The 19,623-nt window shown below is 48.3% G+C and overlaps 1 protein-coding gene across 1 annotated transcript in view; it reads right to left on the reverse strand.

The window, feature by feature from the left end:
• CECR2 (CECR2 histone acetyl-lysine reader) overlaps positions 1-19,142 on the reverse strand; it is a 97,764-nt gene extending 78,622 nt beyond the window's left edge. The window contains exon 1 of the mRNA XM_067289856.1: positions 18,975-19,142. Within this exon, the coding sequence (XP_067145957.1) occupies positions 18,975-19,142 (168 nt within the window). The remainder of the gene's footprint in view (positions 1-18,974) is intronic.
• Between the last annotated feature and the right edge of the window lie 481 nt (positions 19,143-19,623).

The following is a 19,623-nucleotide window of genomic DNA, read 5'->3' on the forward strand; positions in this document are numbered from 1 at the left end:
ATTGGAAAGCATACAGGAACAGCACCATTTTATGGGCTGTTCCTGTAGTGTCAAAGCGAGGCTTGAGTTAGGTGTCATCTGAGCAGGTGCACGCAGTTCCTCTCCATCATCTACAGTGAGAGAGGAACACCTCCAGAAGGATTCAATCCAGTCTAAAATAGGCTCCTCTCATCTCTCAAACATCTATTCCTTTCCACAGCCCGTGATGAGAACCTGCACGACCAGTCTGACATCAGGGTCCACATTCAGCAAATTATTCTCGCCCCTTTTCTGATCCCCACCACTTATTTCAATTCACACACTACAGTATGGCCGGCACAGCTGATTGCAGGGCCATTCCATGAACCAGCTCATAAAGCTGATCCAGGTGAAAAATAACTGGAGGGAAGGGGAGTTGAGTTGCTTTTATCCACTAGCCTGATGAGCTCCCTGACCTATCTCAGTGTGGCCCCACAAACAGTTGTGCTGGTGCACCTGAGAAGGTGCTGCTAGAGATACAGGGACTACCTCAGCTAATAGTGCTATCAGAAAAATACACATGGAACCAGGGGCTAGACTAGTCACCTAGGTGCTGGGCATGTAAAGTTAGATGAAATGAACTTGGTCTTAAAAAACAAAGGACAATTCTTGGGCTATCTTCTCTTAGCTAAAATAAGAAACTCCCCCCCTCCCACAAAACAACAAACCAAGAGACACCCCCCTCCCCCTAAAAAGCAAAAACAAACAAAAAAACCCACACTTTCCTGTCTGGTAAGGCAACAGCTGCTATTTTTTTTGCATTCCTTACCCACAGGTCCCATTTCAAGTGCTCGCATAATGACTCCTGAAATGAGGTATCAGAGCACAGGCACCAGCCACCCTCAAAGACAAACTATTCCCTGCAGAATGAGGAAAAAAAAAAAAAAGGCATTTTCCAACTGTCCCTTATTACCAATCTGAGTGGAGTTTCAAAAAACCAACCAACCAAAAGGTGTATTCTTGCCTCAGAACTAAACACCCTTCTTTCTATCACCCCTCCTGCCCAATCTGGTATTTCAGCAAATTGTTTTAGACTATACAGTGCTAAATGTTATCTTAAAACATTCTTGTGACAATCCTGCTCTCTGTTTTGGGAGGTGGGAAAAGAACAGAGGAAAGCATTATGCATCCTCAAAACCATGATCTACTGCTGGTGACAGTCTCACTGCAAGCAGGAGGGTGAACTAGAGACCTCCAGAGGTTCCTTCTGACTACACATTTCTGTGATCCTATTTTGGGGTTTCCTTGTCAGTCTTTCCTGAAGTCAGTCTCGACTGGCTTTCCAATCATAATGCTCACCACAGATCATTTACACTTTGAAGTCTCAGTCTCCATTTAGCACCATCTCCCTGTTCAGCTGCCTTCTTTCACTATGTTCTCCACGCTCTGTGTATGGTGTAGCACAAAGTTAGCTCCGCACCACGATGAGCGCGGCCAAGCAGGCCATGACACCCAGGGCAGGACGTCAACATGGCAATACTCCACCCACAAAGACCAAAGGACTGTGACGCAAAAGCATTTGGGGCTGGGTGCATGTGTGGATATGGATGCCAGGGGGTCTGTGCAAAAGTAGTTCAGTAACGTTCAACACACCTTGGATCTTTCAGTGCAGGAAGAAGGCATGAATACATCCAGCCTAAAAGGTACCTGTCTCCAAGCTGCAGCAGATACCAGCCCCATCCCATTTCTTCCTGCATCTGGGAAGAAGCTCTCGTGGTTGGACAGGGAAATCAGAGTGGTCCCTCAATTCCCAGCTGTGTGGTCAGTGGAGACAGGATTCCTCCTCTTCAACCTACAGAAGAGCAAGCTACTCTTCTGGTGCCACAGGTCAGACCTGTGCACCCTTGCTACAGAAGGAATAGAGACCCTCACTTGCAGTCTTTCTGGGCAGGAGCCCTAGACTACAAAAAAGAGGTTTTATTTGGCAGTTGGATATTTCTCCTACAAGAGTGCTCTGTCCTGGACAGGGTTGAGCATCTTCCTGTTAGTCAGGAAACACCACAGAAGAAAATGCATTACTGTAGTGCATTTGGTCCTCTGCTTCGAAGAAGCCAGAAACATCCCCATGCAGTACAGCATCCCCTACCCACCCTGTGCTGCTGCTCTGCATTTGTTCACGCGCGGTGTGACAATGCCTGTGCAGCACACACCAGCCAACTCCTACACATCCAGGCTCATCCTCTTGGCTCAACTGGGCTGATCTGGAGTGGGGGGACACACACTCAGAAGGGAGAAAATGGGGAACTCGCAGAGCCCCTGCCATTTGTTCAGCTCAGGCACAACTTCAAGCACTGCTGCAATTGTCTAGAAATCAAACAAGTGGCTGAGCACCAATTAACACCTTCCAGCCTAACAATACCTCCATCCCATTTCTCCCCATTCTCTCAGCAGCTTAACACATCGGCACCCTGAACGACTCCTTGCCCAGACAGCAGACAAACAATTATATGGCCAGAAGGGAGGAATGAAGGTGTGCACAGTGAGTGCTCTAGCAGGAGGAAAGAGGCAGCACACAGTAATAACTGTCATAAAATCTTATATATTAGAATAAAAACTTAGAAGTTGACCTGAGACAACCAAGGTTGGTTTGGAGGAATACTTTTTTAACTCAGACTCAGAACATTTTTTTTTGTTAATAGCTACAAGCTGCAAAGATTTCAGAGACAGACCTTTATGCGAGAATACAGTGCCCTCTTCGAACAGGGAAAAAGCCATACAACCACTTTAATCATAACCATTTGGGGGGAAGGATTTAAAAACAAATGAAAACTTCACATTTTCTTCATAATAAAGAAGCAATAAGCATATGAACTTATTTGTCCTAAAGTTACCTTGAAGTTTCTTGTGTAGACTCAGGTTTGCCAGCTCAACCACATGCAACTGTCTTACATTACGGGACAACATAATATTGTTTATATAGCACTCCATATTCATTGTACAAACTGGCTAACAAATCAAACAGAAGTCAAGACCAATTAACAAAAATCAGATATCCCAAAGATAAAGCTTCTGTATCTTGTGTTAGATCAGCAGCTACAGCCAGAAAAAGTGAACAGCTTTGGGATTCAGAGTCCCTTTATTAGAACTTCTGCTACAACTTAAAACAATACAAAATTATCCTTGGCTGAAAACAAGGCCAGTTACAGGTTTTGCACTAGTGCTGCTGAGTGGATGGCTACAATGTGAGCACACCTCCAACACATACAAGGCCTTGGGCTTTGCTCCTTGCTGGAGCCAGAGAAGCACCACCACTGCTAGGAGAGGAGCAGTAATCCCAATCAGCTAAGCTGCACAGCTCTCCACCACACCCCAAGGGCCTTTGCTTCAGAGATGTAACATTGAAATGCTAATCTCATATTGTAAACCCATAAACAAAAACAAAGAGGAAGGCAAAGAAGAGGCAAAAGCCTCCCTCAACACCACCCCTAAACTGAATTTCTGACATTCAGGCATACAGTGTCCTATGGAGCACGATTCCCCCCCCCCCCCATGAGTGTGGCCCACAGCTCTGATATTAAAATTGCAGACAGGCAACATCTTTATGGTTAGATGCATTTAAATGGCCACTTCCACCACACACTAGGATAGTCTTTGTTTCAGAAATCTCTACAGAAAATAGCTTTTTATTACAACAACTGATCAGGCACAGACCTGCCAGCCTTACTTACCACTCTTTTACACAAGATAACATCAAGTATTAAGAACGCTAAAACCTAACTGGTTTCTGCAGCTGGGCTCCAGCTTGACCCTGCCATACACTGAACATGCTTTTCCCCACCTCCCCCAAAACGCACACTTTTTCTATCTGTGCCTGCCCTCTTGCTCATGAAATGCACACAAGTTTTCCCACCAGAAACGCAGCCTAAGAGGCAGGCAGGTGCCCTAGCTCTGGCTGGGCGGGATGGAGAAGAGAGCACAAGTCAATTGGTGAGGAAAACAGGTCCGACAGCTTGCCTTGCGAGGGGAGACTGTTAATATCAGGGATCAATAGGAACGTGCTATCCTGAGGCTGGCCAGCCCCTCTCTGGGCTTACTCTGCTCTTCTTCCCAACCCTGATGGTGCACCCGGATCTATAGCAAGTCAACACGGGAGATCATTTCTCACAAGCAAATGCCCCGCACTGGACAGAGCGCTGAAACTGTCTAATTACCCTGAAAGCTGCCCTTTTGTTTCGCATCCTCCCTGTTTTCTTCTGCCTCCTGACCCGTTTTCACAGGCATTTCTGGCTGCCTGTCACGTGGAAGCCAGATTTTAAAGACAAAGCAGTGGCTCATGCATTCATCCCTCCGCTGAGGGCTGGCTGATGCTGAGGGCACTACAGCTACCACCGACCTTCAAGGGAGAGGAAGAGCACAGGTCTAGCAATGCGGGCCGTGGGGAAGGGGAAAGCCATTCTGCGTGCTCAGAACGGATGAGCAGCAATTCAACAGCAGGGGAACTGAAGCCAGCCATGGTTAACTTAGGCCAGAAGGTCCGAGGGCTCTTTTCTGCCAAGTTTAGTCTTGGATGACAGTGAAATGTGCTTAATTTGACAGTTTTGTTTTAACATGTATGGGCAAAGTCCAGAAGGCGACAGCAGTAAGGGAGCAGAGCTGGATTATAAGGTGGCTTTTCTGCTGCCTCAGCCTAGTGCTCAGTACTAAAAACTGAAACAAAAAAATTATAGATGCTGCCTGTTCACTCTAGCAATGAAATAATCAAAAGCAGAGTGTCTTCAACAGTATAACAATGTTCTCACACGTATATGGCAAGAGTTATGAAATATCAGCCTTTTGCTATAAATTTCAAACCCTGTGCCCACCTCGGGCATTGCAGAAACTGAAGCTGGGGCGCAGCATTGGAGGTGGTAACAGTGGAGCTGCAACATGGGGGACTACAGACTCAGGTAGGAATGCAAGCTGCCAGCGACAAGCAGATGTTTGGTCTAGAAATCAGCAGCTTTATACTACAAATCAGTTTGTCAGCTGTCATGGGGGACAGTCAGAGAAATCTGCTTGAATTTGTATTACTTTTCCTCCCCCCCAAACAAAAACACAGCCACAGTGGGGAAGAACTGTAGGTTCTGTTAAACTGTTTCTCCCTATTGCTCTTTTCACATTCTTTTTTAATCTACAATAAAGGAAAGTTGTGACACTGATATGACCTATGTGTCCTCCCATAACTATACGAGATACACCTGTATTCCCGTAAGCACATGCAAAATGCAGTTCCTCAAGCAGCCATTGAAGCAGTAGAGAGAAGTATGTAGTTAACAGTAAGTTTAATTAGTGGAATTCTGTCAAAAACGTAGAGATATTTGGCTTGTTTGGGGTTATGTGTCTGTGGGGATGGGGAAGAAGAATGCTTCAGAGGTACAGGAGAACATCTTCCAACCTCACTCGACTACTTTTCCTAAAGAACCGTGAAGTGCATCTTTCTTCACTGATACTTTGCTCTCTGCTAGCCAATACAAAGCCATCGGCTGCTTTACCACACATGCGTGGGCACCAGCTTCCATAAGCCAAGTGCACTCTCCAGTCTTTTGAGGATAAGATTTTTTTGTAGAGCATTGCCAGACATACTGATCATGGAGCAGGTAAAATACCAAACATCAACTCAGTGAGAGGGTATAACCACGCATCTACTTGTCCTCACCATGCTCTGTGCAAGAAACACACCTGGGATGTCCAGCCCTGGCTACATCGCAGCCATTTCCCCCTTCTGCTCACGGTCCCCACATTCAAAGAGCTGACCTCTCCATTTCACACAAGTGCACCCCAGGCATGGAGGGCAGCAAAGGGTTAATTTAATTAGTTCTGTGTGTGCTCAAAGAATTACAGGCAACTTCATTTAATTATTAAGTAGCCAATCAGGTAATCTCTGCATCTGATTAGCAGGCTAATGAAATAATGTCTTCCAGTTCAAAGCTGTCAATCCAATCAGGAGACAGCCCTTCAGTCAGGGGGAAAAGCTGGCCAGGTTTCCATGAGCTCGAGGCTTTGAGTTTTGGACAGGGGAATGAGAGTAGGGAGAGTAAAAACCTTTCCACCCTGCATCCTACAGCCTCTGCCTTCGCACAGCAGAGCGCAGCTTCCCGGGCAGCTGCACACCCCTTGCCTCCTGCTCCCAGATGTCCATGAATACGCCAGGGCCACGAGTGGCCTCTGAGCAGGGCGCCTCAAGCGCCAGACCGTCGCTGTATCACCTAGGCACTGCCAGCTGAGAGCGCTGCTAAATATGTGGGGCATGACTCTGCGATGGTCCACATGGGAAAAGAGTCACACAGCAAAGCCATTACAGCGCTAAGAGTAAGCCAGAAAAACCTCCTCCCTCCCCCACCTTGCTCTCTGCTCCTGTGTCATATGCAGTTATTTCCAGCCTGGGGAAAAGTGCAAGGCGGCAGCTGTCACACGAGGCAAGGACTTGCCCCTTTTAAACAGGGATTTCAGGACTAAATGACCCATTACAATTAACACAGCTGCAAGAACTGGGACACTTCCACACAGCACAAGAGGGGGCTTGGGAGTGGGGGAGGAAAGGAGGAGAAAAGCAGAGGGTTAGGACCGTGCTCCTAAGACCTGGCATGGAGTTTCTGACCCCTCCGCTTCACAAGTACTAGCTCAGCTGTCTTCATCCCACTGCTATCACTCAGCCTCAAGTCCCGTGCCAGAAGCCCCTGCCGCAGCGCTGAGCCGAGGGGAGCAGCCTGGTTCAAGTTCACTGCACCACTTGCAGGAGCTGCCCCTTCATGGCACTACTGCTCCTGCTCAGAAATCCCCCTTCCTAAGCAGTAATACTAGGTACTTCACTGCAGTACAGCAGCACAACTGCTTTTTGCACAGCCATGCACGTACCAACTTTTAATTAGATAGCCCAGGTACTGGTACCAGCCTAGCTGCAGCAAGATGTGGTTCAGCATGACCTATCCACCAGAGTATTTACCCAAGGACAGACTTTGCTGTCCAAGCTCAATCCTGTGCTGCTGCAACTCTGCTGCTGCGTGTCCTCTGCTGCTAGTTCAAATGCTAACTCAGTTACAATTATAGGAGCTGCCACAGCTCCTTTGGGTTGCAGGACACTCGCGTTTCTGAGAGCTAGATCACCTTTCTGGTGACACTTCCACTCTCCAGCTGCATTTCCCAGGAAAAAAAAAACACAGCCTCCAGGATACCCACACCAAATGGCAGTAGTTTTGTTAAGTCACCACATGGAAAATGAATGCACTTAGAGAGAATCCCAAGAGGCAGCAGAAAAATTGCAAGCAGTCTCCAGACAGCCAGCTAGACAGCTGGCTTTCTACGAGAATGCTGAAGTGTTGACACTTTTTGTTGACCCTTTCTTCCTGAGCATATCCCATGAACAAGAAATAAGACTGCCAAATGGGAAGACACATCTCCCTCTTCTCCTTGCTGACTGCAGCCATTACAAATGAAGGAAACTGGTTAGATCAAGAAATTCAGGCTTGGACAGCACAATGAAGCATCCACTAATAATCAATCCCTTAACAGCCTTCCTGCCAACTGGCTACAGATTAGGCAATGATTATAAATTGTAGTTACTCTTCCAAGGAAAAAGAACACAACATCATATTGAAGTCCGTGTTCATCCTTTAATTCTTTAAAAATTTCAGCTGAAACCAGTCCAGCTTACAATTACCAAGGGAAAAGTCTTCCTAACCACCCTCCTGAAAAACTTCAGTCCCGAAATCCAAGCTGGGCTCCTCTGGCTTGTGCTTTACAAGTTATAAAACAACAAGAACAACAAAAGAAAAGTGATAAAACTTGTGTCATTGAAGTTCTAAAGAGAGAGTAAGTATATTGGCTACCCAGATATTATTGTTACCCCTGTGTTTCTGGCATCCTGCTACCTCAAGAAACACACAACAGGACCTGCCAAGACAGTGCTGTTTCACCACTTATTAACCAGCACACAGATGCAATTCGAGCCCTATTTAAGCACAAGCAACTGAAGCAGCCACCTGGGGACCAGCATTCCTTGACAACCCCATGGTGCACATTCCCACCCTGCGTCCCCCAGCACTGAAACCAGGTCAGGGAGGCAAAGCATGACCTGATCTCCACCTCTGATAGCACCAAGTCCCATCCCATCACCTCTTGCCATCCTTGCCACGGTCAGCAGGTCTGACTGCATGTGCCCCCGCAAGCAATGAACAGGATACCGATACCCATCCGCACACGCAAAGAGACACCCATGCAATGCTGCAGCTATTTGCAGATCAGCCATCATCCAAAACTTCCCAAAATGAGAAAGTCCAGGCATTTGGCAGGGCAGATGCTTACTATAGTGAGTAGTTTGTTCTGTCGAGGAAGTCGTAACACCCTCCCAAATTACACACTGCCCTTTATAGGGCACCACAGCAGCTGCAATCAGCTCCCTTCTCACATTCCTTAATAAGCACTTCCATCACCACACAGGGTGGATGTTGGGCATCAGCTGCAGTTAATCATAACCAAGAGCTGTGCTCCCTTTCACCATGCTCCAGCACTATCTGCAGCCTAAGAATATCCAGCACCACCCTGCTGGGGCAGGGGAGCCAAGCGGTCCGAGCTCGGGGGCCTCACAGGTCCTCCCATCACCAGGGACTTTCACTCTGCCTCCTCCAAGCAGCAGCCTTCAGCAGGGCCCCCCAATAGCTGGTTGAGATCCTACAGATCATGGAAAGATAATCCATTGCACTACTAATGCACTACTGCAGCTGTCCATGGAGAAAATCCTCTTTCAACCAAAAAACCCCCTCAAGCCCTTTGATCCTCTCCAACACACAATTATCTTAAGGGCAAAGTAGTCTTCTGTGCCTCGGCACCTTGTATCAGGCTGAAAGAAAAGAAATTGAGACAGCTATTCCCTGCTTATTCTACATGGCTGCTCTGTCCTACAGGGCAATCAGTTCAGACTTTCTCACCAATAGGCAAGCAAATCCTGGTGGATAGATACCCACGTATGCTGGGTGACCAGAGCCTGGAAGAAACTTTAGGGAAAAAAGGTTGGTTTGTTTGTTCAAAAAACCCAAAAACCTGAAATTCTAAGAAGGGTAATCAAACTTTTCACTACTTTGTTTCTGTGCAAGACAATTAAACTGATTGATTTCAACTGTGTGTTTCAGCCTGACTTTGGAAGGAACAATTTGAAGGACAGCCATGAACTTTAATTCATATTTTTTTCTAAAGAATGTCAACTCTTAGAAAGCACATGTATATATACATATGTGTGCGTGTGTTATGTATAGTGTGTATATCTATAATATGTTTTTATATATATACATATATAAAAAACACACAGAGCAAATCTTGATTTAGTATCAGAAAAACAACCCCCAAAATCTTTTACAAAGGATGATAAGGATTCTTCTCCAGATGCCCCCCCTTGCTGCGTGACCTCTTGTTACCTGCACAGTTTCACTCCACCTGCTACCCAGAGCTGCAGTGTGACAAGCATTTCTTTCAGCAGAAGGGTCAGCTATAAAAAGCCCTTCCCCTCCCTGCTGCCTGTTTCCATTCTTGTGCCACTACTTCAGTTATGCTGGTGCAACCCTTTGTGGGGCTACACAGTGAACCAGCTTGGGGAACTGCTCCTGGTTAAACATAACTCAGAGGAAAAAAAAAATTTTTGTTTTTTTTTAATTCAGGTGAACAGTTTTACTGCCATCAGTGAAGGATGGCAGGAACTGCCATGGGATGAATGCTTGAGAACATGTCCTCTGGTTCCACCAGACACCCGGTCATGAGTCCACACTAGTATAACAGTGAAACTGGCCATATGATCACAGGCTGTCCAATGAACAATACAAAAATAAAGACAGATATAAGGTCACTTCTCTAATCCCCTGAAATCATGTTAATTTAAGAGGGAACTCAACAACCATGTTTTGTCCAAATTCTTGGACTAGTTTTCTAAAAACCTTTATGTAAAACATTATGCCATGCACACATTTTCTATCAATCACCCACCAATAACTTTTGTGTTCTTGGCCAAAAGCGGCATGAGTGCCAAGGTCTTGGACATACAGTTTCTATGCTGAGCACTCACCACACCTGGCCCCGACAACCACCCCCAGACTGTATGTTTGCATGCCAGTGCACACACAGCCTGCACGAGGTTTGGCTAACTAACGGGCCAAGCAGCAGCAGGTGAGCAGTGTGGGATGAAGTAAGGGTTTTGCAAGGGGATGACTCAGTTGGGAGGAGACATGAAGAAGGGCACTGAGGAAAGCTAGATGTGAGGACATGATGGGCTGCCATCTCCCACGTTCAGACCAGGAGCCCTATGAAGCCAGGACTTGCTTGTGCTCGCAAATGCAATGAATTTGCATTTGAAAAAGCATTTTGCCTTTACAGAGCCCCTTAAGGTTACCTGTTCAGGTGTCACAAAGCAAGCTATATCTTGGGCCTAATTCAGTAAGGGTTAGGCCTAACTGGGGTTTTACAATACCATATAAATACATGGAAGGGGTCTTTCTTTCCGGGCTTCTCCCCCCCCCCCCCCAAATTTCTTTTTGTGTTTGAACCTTCACAGCACACCAGAAGAGGGAGCCTCTGACTCCTCTCACATGCTCATCATTTGTTTTATATTAGCAACAATGACAAGCTCTATTAAGAGTCAAGCTCCTAAATTGAACTCTCACCTCTTGCCTCCTAAAACAAATAAGAAAAACCCCAGCAAGAAAGGGAAACCCCCCCCCCAAACCTCTATGCTTTGTGTTATGGATGTATAAACATTTTTGTTGCCTAAACTCCTTGTGTACAGGGCTCACCTGAAATGGAGAAAAAACCAACAAAAAAGCCCCAGCTCTTTCTTCCTACCTTTTGGCCTTGCAAAGCTCCACCTCCCTTAAAGCAGACATAACAGGAGGAAGAGTCAGAGAACTGATGGTTTTACCAATGAGGGGGAACAAGACCCTCCGAGGCTGCTCTCACACCAGGAGCCCCAGCGACCAAAGCAGCACTAAGGCAAGAGTTTCGAGGGCCACGGTGGACTGACCCGGCAGCTCACCACCAGGGAAACACGAGGTCCCACTCCCCTCTGCCGCACGCTCGCACCGCTTCGCCCATGCTGCCTCGAGCGCCGCCGGCAGGAAAGCAACCCTGCCCAAGCCCTGCAAAGCCCCAGTGCGCCGCAGGGCAGGCGCCGGCGAAGGGGCATGGCCCCAGAGTCAAGAGTGAGAGCTGGAAAGGGAGCAAGACTTCCTCCGGGCAGCAGGCTGCCCACGAAAGCAAAGCTTCAAGTTTCACAGTTCCCTCGGCAGCGCGAATGCAGCCCTTTCCGCGGAGCCGAACGCACCCATTTAACCACACTGATTTAAAAAGCAACAAAGGAATGCCCCCCACATAGGCAGCGAGTTACTGAAATAAGCTAAATCAATACAGGCAAAAGCTGAACCAGTTTAAGTACACCTAGCGTTAAGGGTTTGCATTGTCTAAATCAGATCAGTCTTTGAATTGTTGCGTTACACTGGTGGCCTGCCCTAGAACAGGGAAGGTCTAAGAAACATTATGCCCCTTGCATTTCAAGTCTTGTGGTATTAACTTTACATACCATCCCCTCCAGCCAGCCTTCAGCACTCCTAACCCGGATGATATTTAACAGCTTTGTTTTCAGGAGAAAGTTGGTATCTTAGCTAGGCATTTATAAAAAATAAGAGTCCATAAAGACCTAATTTTAAAAGGAGTCACATATGGCTGTTAGGCCACCTCAGAGCAACATTTGCAAAGTAAAGACCTTGACTGTAATTAGTCTGTAGTGTCAAGTTATTCCCCTGTCCCCAGTAAAGACTGACTTAAAAGCACACACACAAAAAACATGAAAGTACAGCAAAAACATGTGTTCTGGCGACAAACAAAATGCACCAAAATCAATTTTCTCTATCAGCTGTTTTCTGTTCTTTACACAAAGGACTCCAAACCCCTCCTAATTACAGGAGTACTCCACCTAACAGGATCTGCTAACACGGCCTTCCTTGCAAGGAAGGGAGGGAGAATGGGGACACAATAGGAAGGAGACTTGCTAAAGGGAATAGATCTGTTAAATTAACACATTTTCTGTCAACCAAATCAGCTGCCCCTAGTGCTATTGTTGATGAAACAATGGAGACCCCAGGAATGGGCACCCATTAAAAGGAACAAGCCTGCTGAAAGGATACACTCTAAGGCACAGTGTTGTGTGTTTAACAGGATTCTCTACTGTAAGGAAGGAGGAATCACTGGGCTGCATTGTTCTCACAATCCCAGCAGATGCTGTTTCTTTGGGTAACGAGGGGGAAAAAATAATTTTCATAAACATCTACTGTAAGATTTAAAACTATAAACTTCTAATTCAGGAACTTTGAACTCCCTGGCTGTTGTCGTTTCTCCCTAGCCCTTTTCTTGAGGAGATTTTCCCTGAAAGAAGCCTATGAAAGCATCCATTGCCATTACAAAAGTTAATTCTTCACCCTTCATGCAGGCACTTAACAGATGCCAGGGGCAGAATGGCACAGCTCTACAGTATTCTTCGCAGGGAGAGAAAGACCACAGTTAAGCAGGTCTACATATAAAGCTGCAACACTTTTAAGGTGTTACTTTTAACTGGTTTAGTTAGTGCAAATTCCAAAAAGAATATAAACTCGAAGCCTAATTTAGATGCACCATGCAATGGTTTACATCAGCTTCATTAAATTGGTATAGGTTTGCGGACAGTCAAGTCTTTGTAAACAAAGCAAACTGCTAAGTCATATTTAAACTACTATACAGAACATTTTTTTTTCTAGCAGAGGATTTACACTAAATTATCTTAAACTGTTTTCTAAACCAATTCAGCTTAAACTGTTAAACTTGTGGGTGCACAAACACTTCAGCTAACAACAGACGTGATTTTTCAGAGTCCGCTGTGCTGCTGGAAGAGGTAATTGCCTCCACTACTAATCACCACAGAAAATCCATAGTATCAACCCCACGTACTCTACCCAAATCTCTGAATTTCTCATGGAGGTCCTCTTTCTCTTCTGCCCTAGACTGTTGCAGTCATTCTCTCTGACTTCCCTGCCACCTAAGTCAGATTCATTCAAAATGTTGCTGTCAAAATAACCTTCCTTACCCATTGTTCAGAAACCCTTCTTTCTGTGTGCAGTCACTTCTGGTTTCTTTTCAGAGGCTTAAGATAAGGTTTTAACTCTCATATCAGCCTCCTAAACTACCTATTCCTTTTTGGGGTTTTTTTTTTTTGCATCCAATTATACAGTCTCATTATAGAAAATGTAAACAGTGGTTAAAAAGTTTAAGATTTACACTTGTGAAAATGTGACTTGCATGTGAAATGTAAACCGATATAATGCTTTCCAATTTGCAGACCACTTGAAACAACAGCTCTGAGAAGTATCTCTCTGCCTCCCCATCCATTAATCTCAATGGACTCTAAAGCCTAATACTGACATTTAGAGTGTTAATGATTCTATTATGAACAGAGTAAGTAAGGCAGCAAAAGTGAGGCCCAGCAAAGTAAGAATTGCTACCAAAACATGGGAAGAGGGATGAGATGCAGACAACAGAAGCGACAAAACCGAACGGTGAACGGGACAGGTAGAAAGAGCAATAAAAACAGCACCAACCCTATGTTTCAGCACATTTTTCCTCCACCGAGGAATGACAGCAGTATATAACCCAAATTCACATAGCAGTCCATAAATGGATACCTCTGCACAGTGAGGTTGACACTTCCTAGTCTGCATGTTTGAAGCCCATCATCACTTTTCCCAACTCTGTCTACTCACCATACAGTGCAAGTCTCTACACTGCCAATTGCTCTATCCTTCCTCAAACAATTTCCTTTTTCTAAAACCAAGTGCTAACTCCAACTAGAGTTAAGTTTTTAGAGAGCAAATCCATTATTCAGTCCTTTTCCAAGCAGTTGATGTCCACTCACTTCCACTCTGATGTTTAACACCAACGGGCAAACGGTGAGAAGGACATCCTAACATCTGAACTATTCTACTGAAAAGCATTTTAACTACCTCCAACTTATCTTGTGTGAGCAGAGCTCACCTACATGAATTTACTTACATTTTAACTTGCATGTTACACCTACTTGTGGCACTTGCCTTAAGTGGATTCTAAGTCCTATAATCAGAAACTACCTGGCCATCTCAGCTATTACCCAGGACGATGAAGCATCAGTAGATGCTGTACATGCTACTACAATACAAACAACAATGCAGTCCTGGACCTATAGAGGCATGAAGATTTAACACTCAGTTTTTGTAGCACACTGCTTATGCATTTAACTCCATACAAAGCAGTGACAGAACAGGAAGGCTGAGCATTTTGGTATCGTGGATCACACAGGACCCACCCAGAGGGCAGAAAGCAAGAAACTCCACAGAGGAAATACAGTAAGACCCAACATGACATAATACCATGGGCCAGTGGAAGTCCAAGCATAGCTGGCCATTCTGTCTTCACTAGAAAAAGGATACATTTGTCTACATATTAAAATTCTAACACACTTGAAGTTTAACATGTTAACAACTGTTTGTTTTTAACAGTTCTACCTGACTTGCACAGAAAAAAACTCTTTCTTTGCTCTCTCCCTCACACAGCCACAGCTGAAAATTTGCAGCACAGAGGTGGGAAGGTGAGAGATGCCATGGAGCTCCCTTGCTACCTCTCCCCACACTCTTCCTCCTCTCAAGGGACCCATGGGAGCAGTAGCAGCCACCGCTTTGTAACAGACACAAAATATTCCTGACAGAAAGAGCCTGTCCAAGACCTGAAAAGGCAGATACTGAGCTATAGGAGAAAAGAGGAGTGCAAGAGCAGCAGTGCTCTCTTCAGGTGGGAGGAGAGCAGCTAAAGGTAGAGCCAGAGCCTGAAGTGCGAGGAAGGGGAAAGAGGAGAGGAAAAGCTTCTTAAAGCCATAGTGAAGTTAACAGCAGAGGCAATTTGCCCAAAGGCGCTTTTAAAAACCACAGGAAAAGATTTATGTTTTCCCTATGTAATGCGGCTTTTCCCCTTTTCCAAATAAACTAAGTTAACAACGTTTTGACTATTTTCAAGCAGGTTCTTGAAAATCGCTCCTCTGGACCTACCAAGGCAGAAGTTCTTAAATGGTTTAGTCCACCGCTCTCAAGAGCACATGCCAAAGAGCTGGGTGGCCATGCTGCTCTGGCTTCTCTCCATTTTTTTTTTTCCCAGTTGTGCTGAAATACAGTTGAAAACATTAAATGTTCTCCTAATATTTTCTACCTAAACAATCACTGCAGCTACCAGGAGCATTTCTGTCCCACAGGGGAGGGCATGTGTCCAGGAGAGACTGTAGCAAGAGCTGTCACACACAGCAGTCCAGTTTTGAAGAGGGAAACAAATCGCTTCCTATCATCACACGCACTAATTTGACTGTGGAAAGCATCTTTTTTTTTGTCTACCAAGGCAAGCCTGCAAAAAAGGTTGATATCCCCCGTGTGGACAGGTCTTCTCACCCTGAAATACTATTAGAGCAGATAAGGGCAAACACTCGCTGTAGATTTTATGAGCCACCAGGAAAGAAACCACAACCAAACCAACACAACTAAAAGCCCACTTTTGAAGTGGCACGGAAGTTTTGTACAGCAGATGGCTGACAAGGCAGCCATTATAAAGGGGGAAAAAAAAATCCCAAGAACGCAGAAGTCCCCTCTGTCATCCTTAGAGATCCATGCAAAACCCAGCGTGAACCCGAACGTGTCCCAGCGCACACACATGCACTCGCTCGTGGCCCACTGAACTTTTGACCTGGTGGTCGCCGAACCCCTCCTGAGCCCATCGCTGTGTGATGCTGCGGAGATTTGAAAAGCGGAGCCCCGCGCCCCGTCAGGCGCCTGCATCTGCTGGAGCTGGCGTGGGGGCTGGCTGCGCCCACCCCCTCCCCAAACAATGCCTGGGGCCCGGCCTGATGGATGCACTCCTTTATTCCCACTCCGGACACCCCTGCCCCAGTCCCTCGCTACACCGCGGTCCGCGCGAAAGAAAATAAAACATCTGCTTCCCAGGTTTCTGACACATCCAGCTGCTGATGGCAACCCACATCTGGAAGGCTCGCTTTCTTTTGGGCCAGTAAGTACAGGGCAAAAGGTTTGCATTTAGAAAGGGGGAAAAAAAAACCCAGAAAAGCTCCATGCTGCCTCACTGTACTAACCCCCCACCCCCAACTTTTCAAATATCATCAGCAGATCTGCTCAGTCAGGGTGGGACAGGTCCAGATGGCCTATCACCATAGCGCCTTCTGCCCAAATACGGGCAGAGCTACCAGAAGAAAACAAAGTGGTGGCGGTGGGTGTAAAAACAAACCAAGAGATAACAGCTTTTTTTTTTAAAAAAAAATATCCAAAGATCAGATTTTGTCCAGTTTGGGAACGGCAGTGACCAAAGCAGTGAAACTCACAGTGCAGTAAGGTCTCAGCAACTGAGAAAGCAAGGGGTATTTGTTACCAGCACAATTACAGGGTTAGTTTAAAACTTTCACCATTGTAACAATGTTGTAGGAGTTAAGCAAACTCTCCACTAACATCAGCATAAAAAGGTACCAGCCAGGTTCTTGCCTGAGAACCAGCCTAAGCCCTCCCCGTCGGGGAGAATATCCTTCAGGAGCGACCGACTGCATCCTGAGCGAGGCTGGCCTGTAGCAACACGGGATGCAGGTGGACAAACGTTTGCTACAAAGCACTTTGAACGTCAGAGCATTTCAGCTGAAATACTCTGAAGTGATCCACGTGAGCTTTCCATTTCTGTTTCAATACATCAGAAAACAGGTTCGCTCCAACCCACCTGTTTTACTTTGCATCAAAATGGACTGGGGCACTCAGTTACCGCATCCCAGAGGAGGGACAGTAACTTTTGACCAAGGGGACAGTAACGTCTCAAACCACTTGCCGTCAGCCACAAGTGCGCCTCCCGCAATAACCAAAGCTAGAGCAAGAAAATTTCATCTGTAGATGAGTGCACTGTTTCATTCTTGGTGACTAGCTATTTTTTCCCCCAATATTGCCTTGAGTTTTAGCGTTCCTTAGATGCCTAGAAGAATGGCCATCTCTGTGTTACTCAGAAGCCCCTGAAACTCAAAGCCCACCTGGGACACACCAGAATATCCTGCGAGACAGCCAGAAGGGACACTGGCATTCCTAAGTGAGAAACCAAGGGAGGAGCCTTCTTTATGCAGCTGAATAAAATACAAACCAAGAATCACATAAAGCAACACTCAGGAAAAAAAAGTGTTACTAAGTCCCTTTGTGGCTTCACTCCATAAACCGTGTAGGCTCTTTGTGCAGCACACCATTCCCAGATATCCCTGAAACCATTGATGAGACGGGAACAACTACACCAGGGAAAAGGTAACAAGATGGTGAACTTCAAGGAAGAGCAAATTTTTAAGCAGCCTGCACTAGACTGCTCGTACCGTGCAGGCAAAGGGAAGGAGAAGCACTCCGCACACCTGAAGATGTGAAGTTGACAGCTGTACGTGTCCCCTTGTAGCACGTAGATTTTAACCGCAATTTCCACTGGCCCTGGTACAAAACGTCACCCTTTAAAACCAGTCTCTGCAAAACGCAGCAGGCCGTCCCTGCGCGCGGAGGTTTGCTGGCAATGTTTTCAGTGGGCTAGTGGTGCTTTGTGACGCCCTCGGCACCAGCCCGCAAGCACTCCTCTCCCCCTTGCGACCCCCAAAAGCGGTTAATTTGTTCCGAGTGATGTTAACTCCCCCACCCTAAGCGTGCTCTAGGAACCAAAGGGGAGCCCACACTTACTTCGTTTTCTGAAGCAAGCCAGATGCTAATTGTCTCCAAAGGTGAAAGGCTAGTGCCTTGGCTCTTTTATCATTGCAAATTCAGGTTCCTTCAAGACTTTGCGCTGCCGGCCGGAGAGCCTCCCCCTTTAATGGTTTTGCCTCAATAGGAGGGGGAAGGGAGTTCCCTTTCGCAAGAAGTTGCATCATTGAGAGACCTTACCCCCTTTCAAGATTTCGCACTGCATAAGGGATTCCCCCCTCTTCAGAAATTCGCATCCTGCTGAAGGCGTTGTGCTCTTTAGGGCTTCGCACATCCTATTGAACTTTCCAGCATCTTTGCAATTCGCATTCACGGGGCAATTACTGTCTTTAAAACACGCACGCCACCATGTTATTCACCCGGTTTATTGCCAGTGTGCTGGCAAGAATAGCTTTTCACCGCACGCACAAAAGATTTCCTACCCCGACACACTTTGTTTGTAACATTTGCAGCCAGAGCGCAAAATATTTACAGAACATTAGCCACACGCACCAAAAAAAAAAAAAAAAAAAACCGCACGGGAAAGTTGCACAAGAAAATTTTTTTGGGGAAAAAAAAAAGCATAAGAACAGCGAGTAGTCTATCCGTGGCGGACAGATAAGGTGTTCGAGGCACCGCAGCTACCCCGAAATTTCCCTTCCGCCCCGCACAACGAGCGGGGCGCTCCGCTAGGGACGCGCCCCCGCCAGCGGGCCGCGGCGGGACCCGCCGGGAGGCCGGAGAGGGGCAGCACCGCCGGCCGCCGGGCCCCGGCCAGGTGCGACCTCCTCCCCGACGGCACCGCCGGCCCCAGGGGTGTCCGCCCGGCGGGGGGGGCCCGGCCCCGCCTCCCGCTGCCACCATTTTGGGCAAGGCTGGAGGGGGCGCGGGGACCCGCGGACGCCCCCGCTTTGTGTGTGTGTGTGTGTGTGTGTGTGTGTGTGCGCGCGCGCACAATACGGCCCCGCCGCCGTGCCCGCTGCCCCGGCCGTGCGCCCCGTCGGGGCGGGCGCGGAAGGGTTGGGGGGGGGAGAAACACGGCTCCGGGACGGCGGCGCCGAAAGTTTTGCGAACGACCGAGAGCGCCCGCCCGGGGGAGGCGCCGGAGTCGCGGCACTGCCGCGAGCCGTGGGGGCGGCGCGGGGCTCCGCGGGCTGCCGGCGCCGCCGGGACCCGGCTCCGTCGGGGCGGCGCGGCGGCGGGTCTCACCTCTATCTCGAAGTCGGGCAGGCGGAAGGCGGTGCGGAAGAGCGAGCAGAAGTGCGCGATGGCCGGGACTTCCCACCAGGAGCGGAGCTCGTCCAGCGCCGCCGCCGCCTCGGAGCCGGCCACGCCGCCGCCGCCGCCGCCGCAGCCGCCGTCCTCCTCCGGGCACATCTCCCGCGGCCGCCGGCTGCCCGCCCGCTCGCTGCCTCACTCCGCGGGCGGCTGCGCGCCGCCGCCGCCGCGCTCCGCTCCGCCCGCCCCCCGGCGCCACGCCGCCCCGCGGCCGCCCCCCGGCGGCCCCGCGCTGCCCCCTCGCTGCCGCCCGCGCGCGGGGCCGCTCCGCGCTGGCGCGGGGGGCGCTAGGGCCGGCGGGGGCGCTGCTGCTGCTCCTGCTGCTGCTGCCCCTGCTGCGGGCGGGCGGCGGCCGCCGCGGCGCGGGCCCGCCCGCCTCCACCTCCCCGCGCCGCGGCCCTCGCCGTGCAACGCGGCCGCCGCGCCGCGACGCCGGGAGCAGATGGGGCCCGGGGCGGGAGGGGGGGCGGGGAGGAGGTGCGGTCTGCGGGACGGGGGGCGTGGCCCCAGGCAGGCAGGCCAATGGGGAGGCGGGAAGGGCGGCCGCGGGGCGGGGAGAGGGGCGGGGCATCTGGGGCGG

Source organism: Apteryx mantelli, chromosome 1 (genome assembly GCF_036417845.1).
Source record: "Apteryx mantelli isolate bAptMan1 chromosome 1, bAptMan1.hap1, whole genome shotgun sequence".
Classification (NCBI taxonomy): domain Eukaryota; kingdom Metazoa; phylum Chordata; class Aves; order Apterygiformes; family Apterygidae; genus Apteryx; species Apteryx mantelli.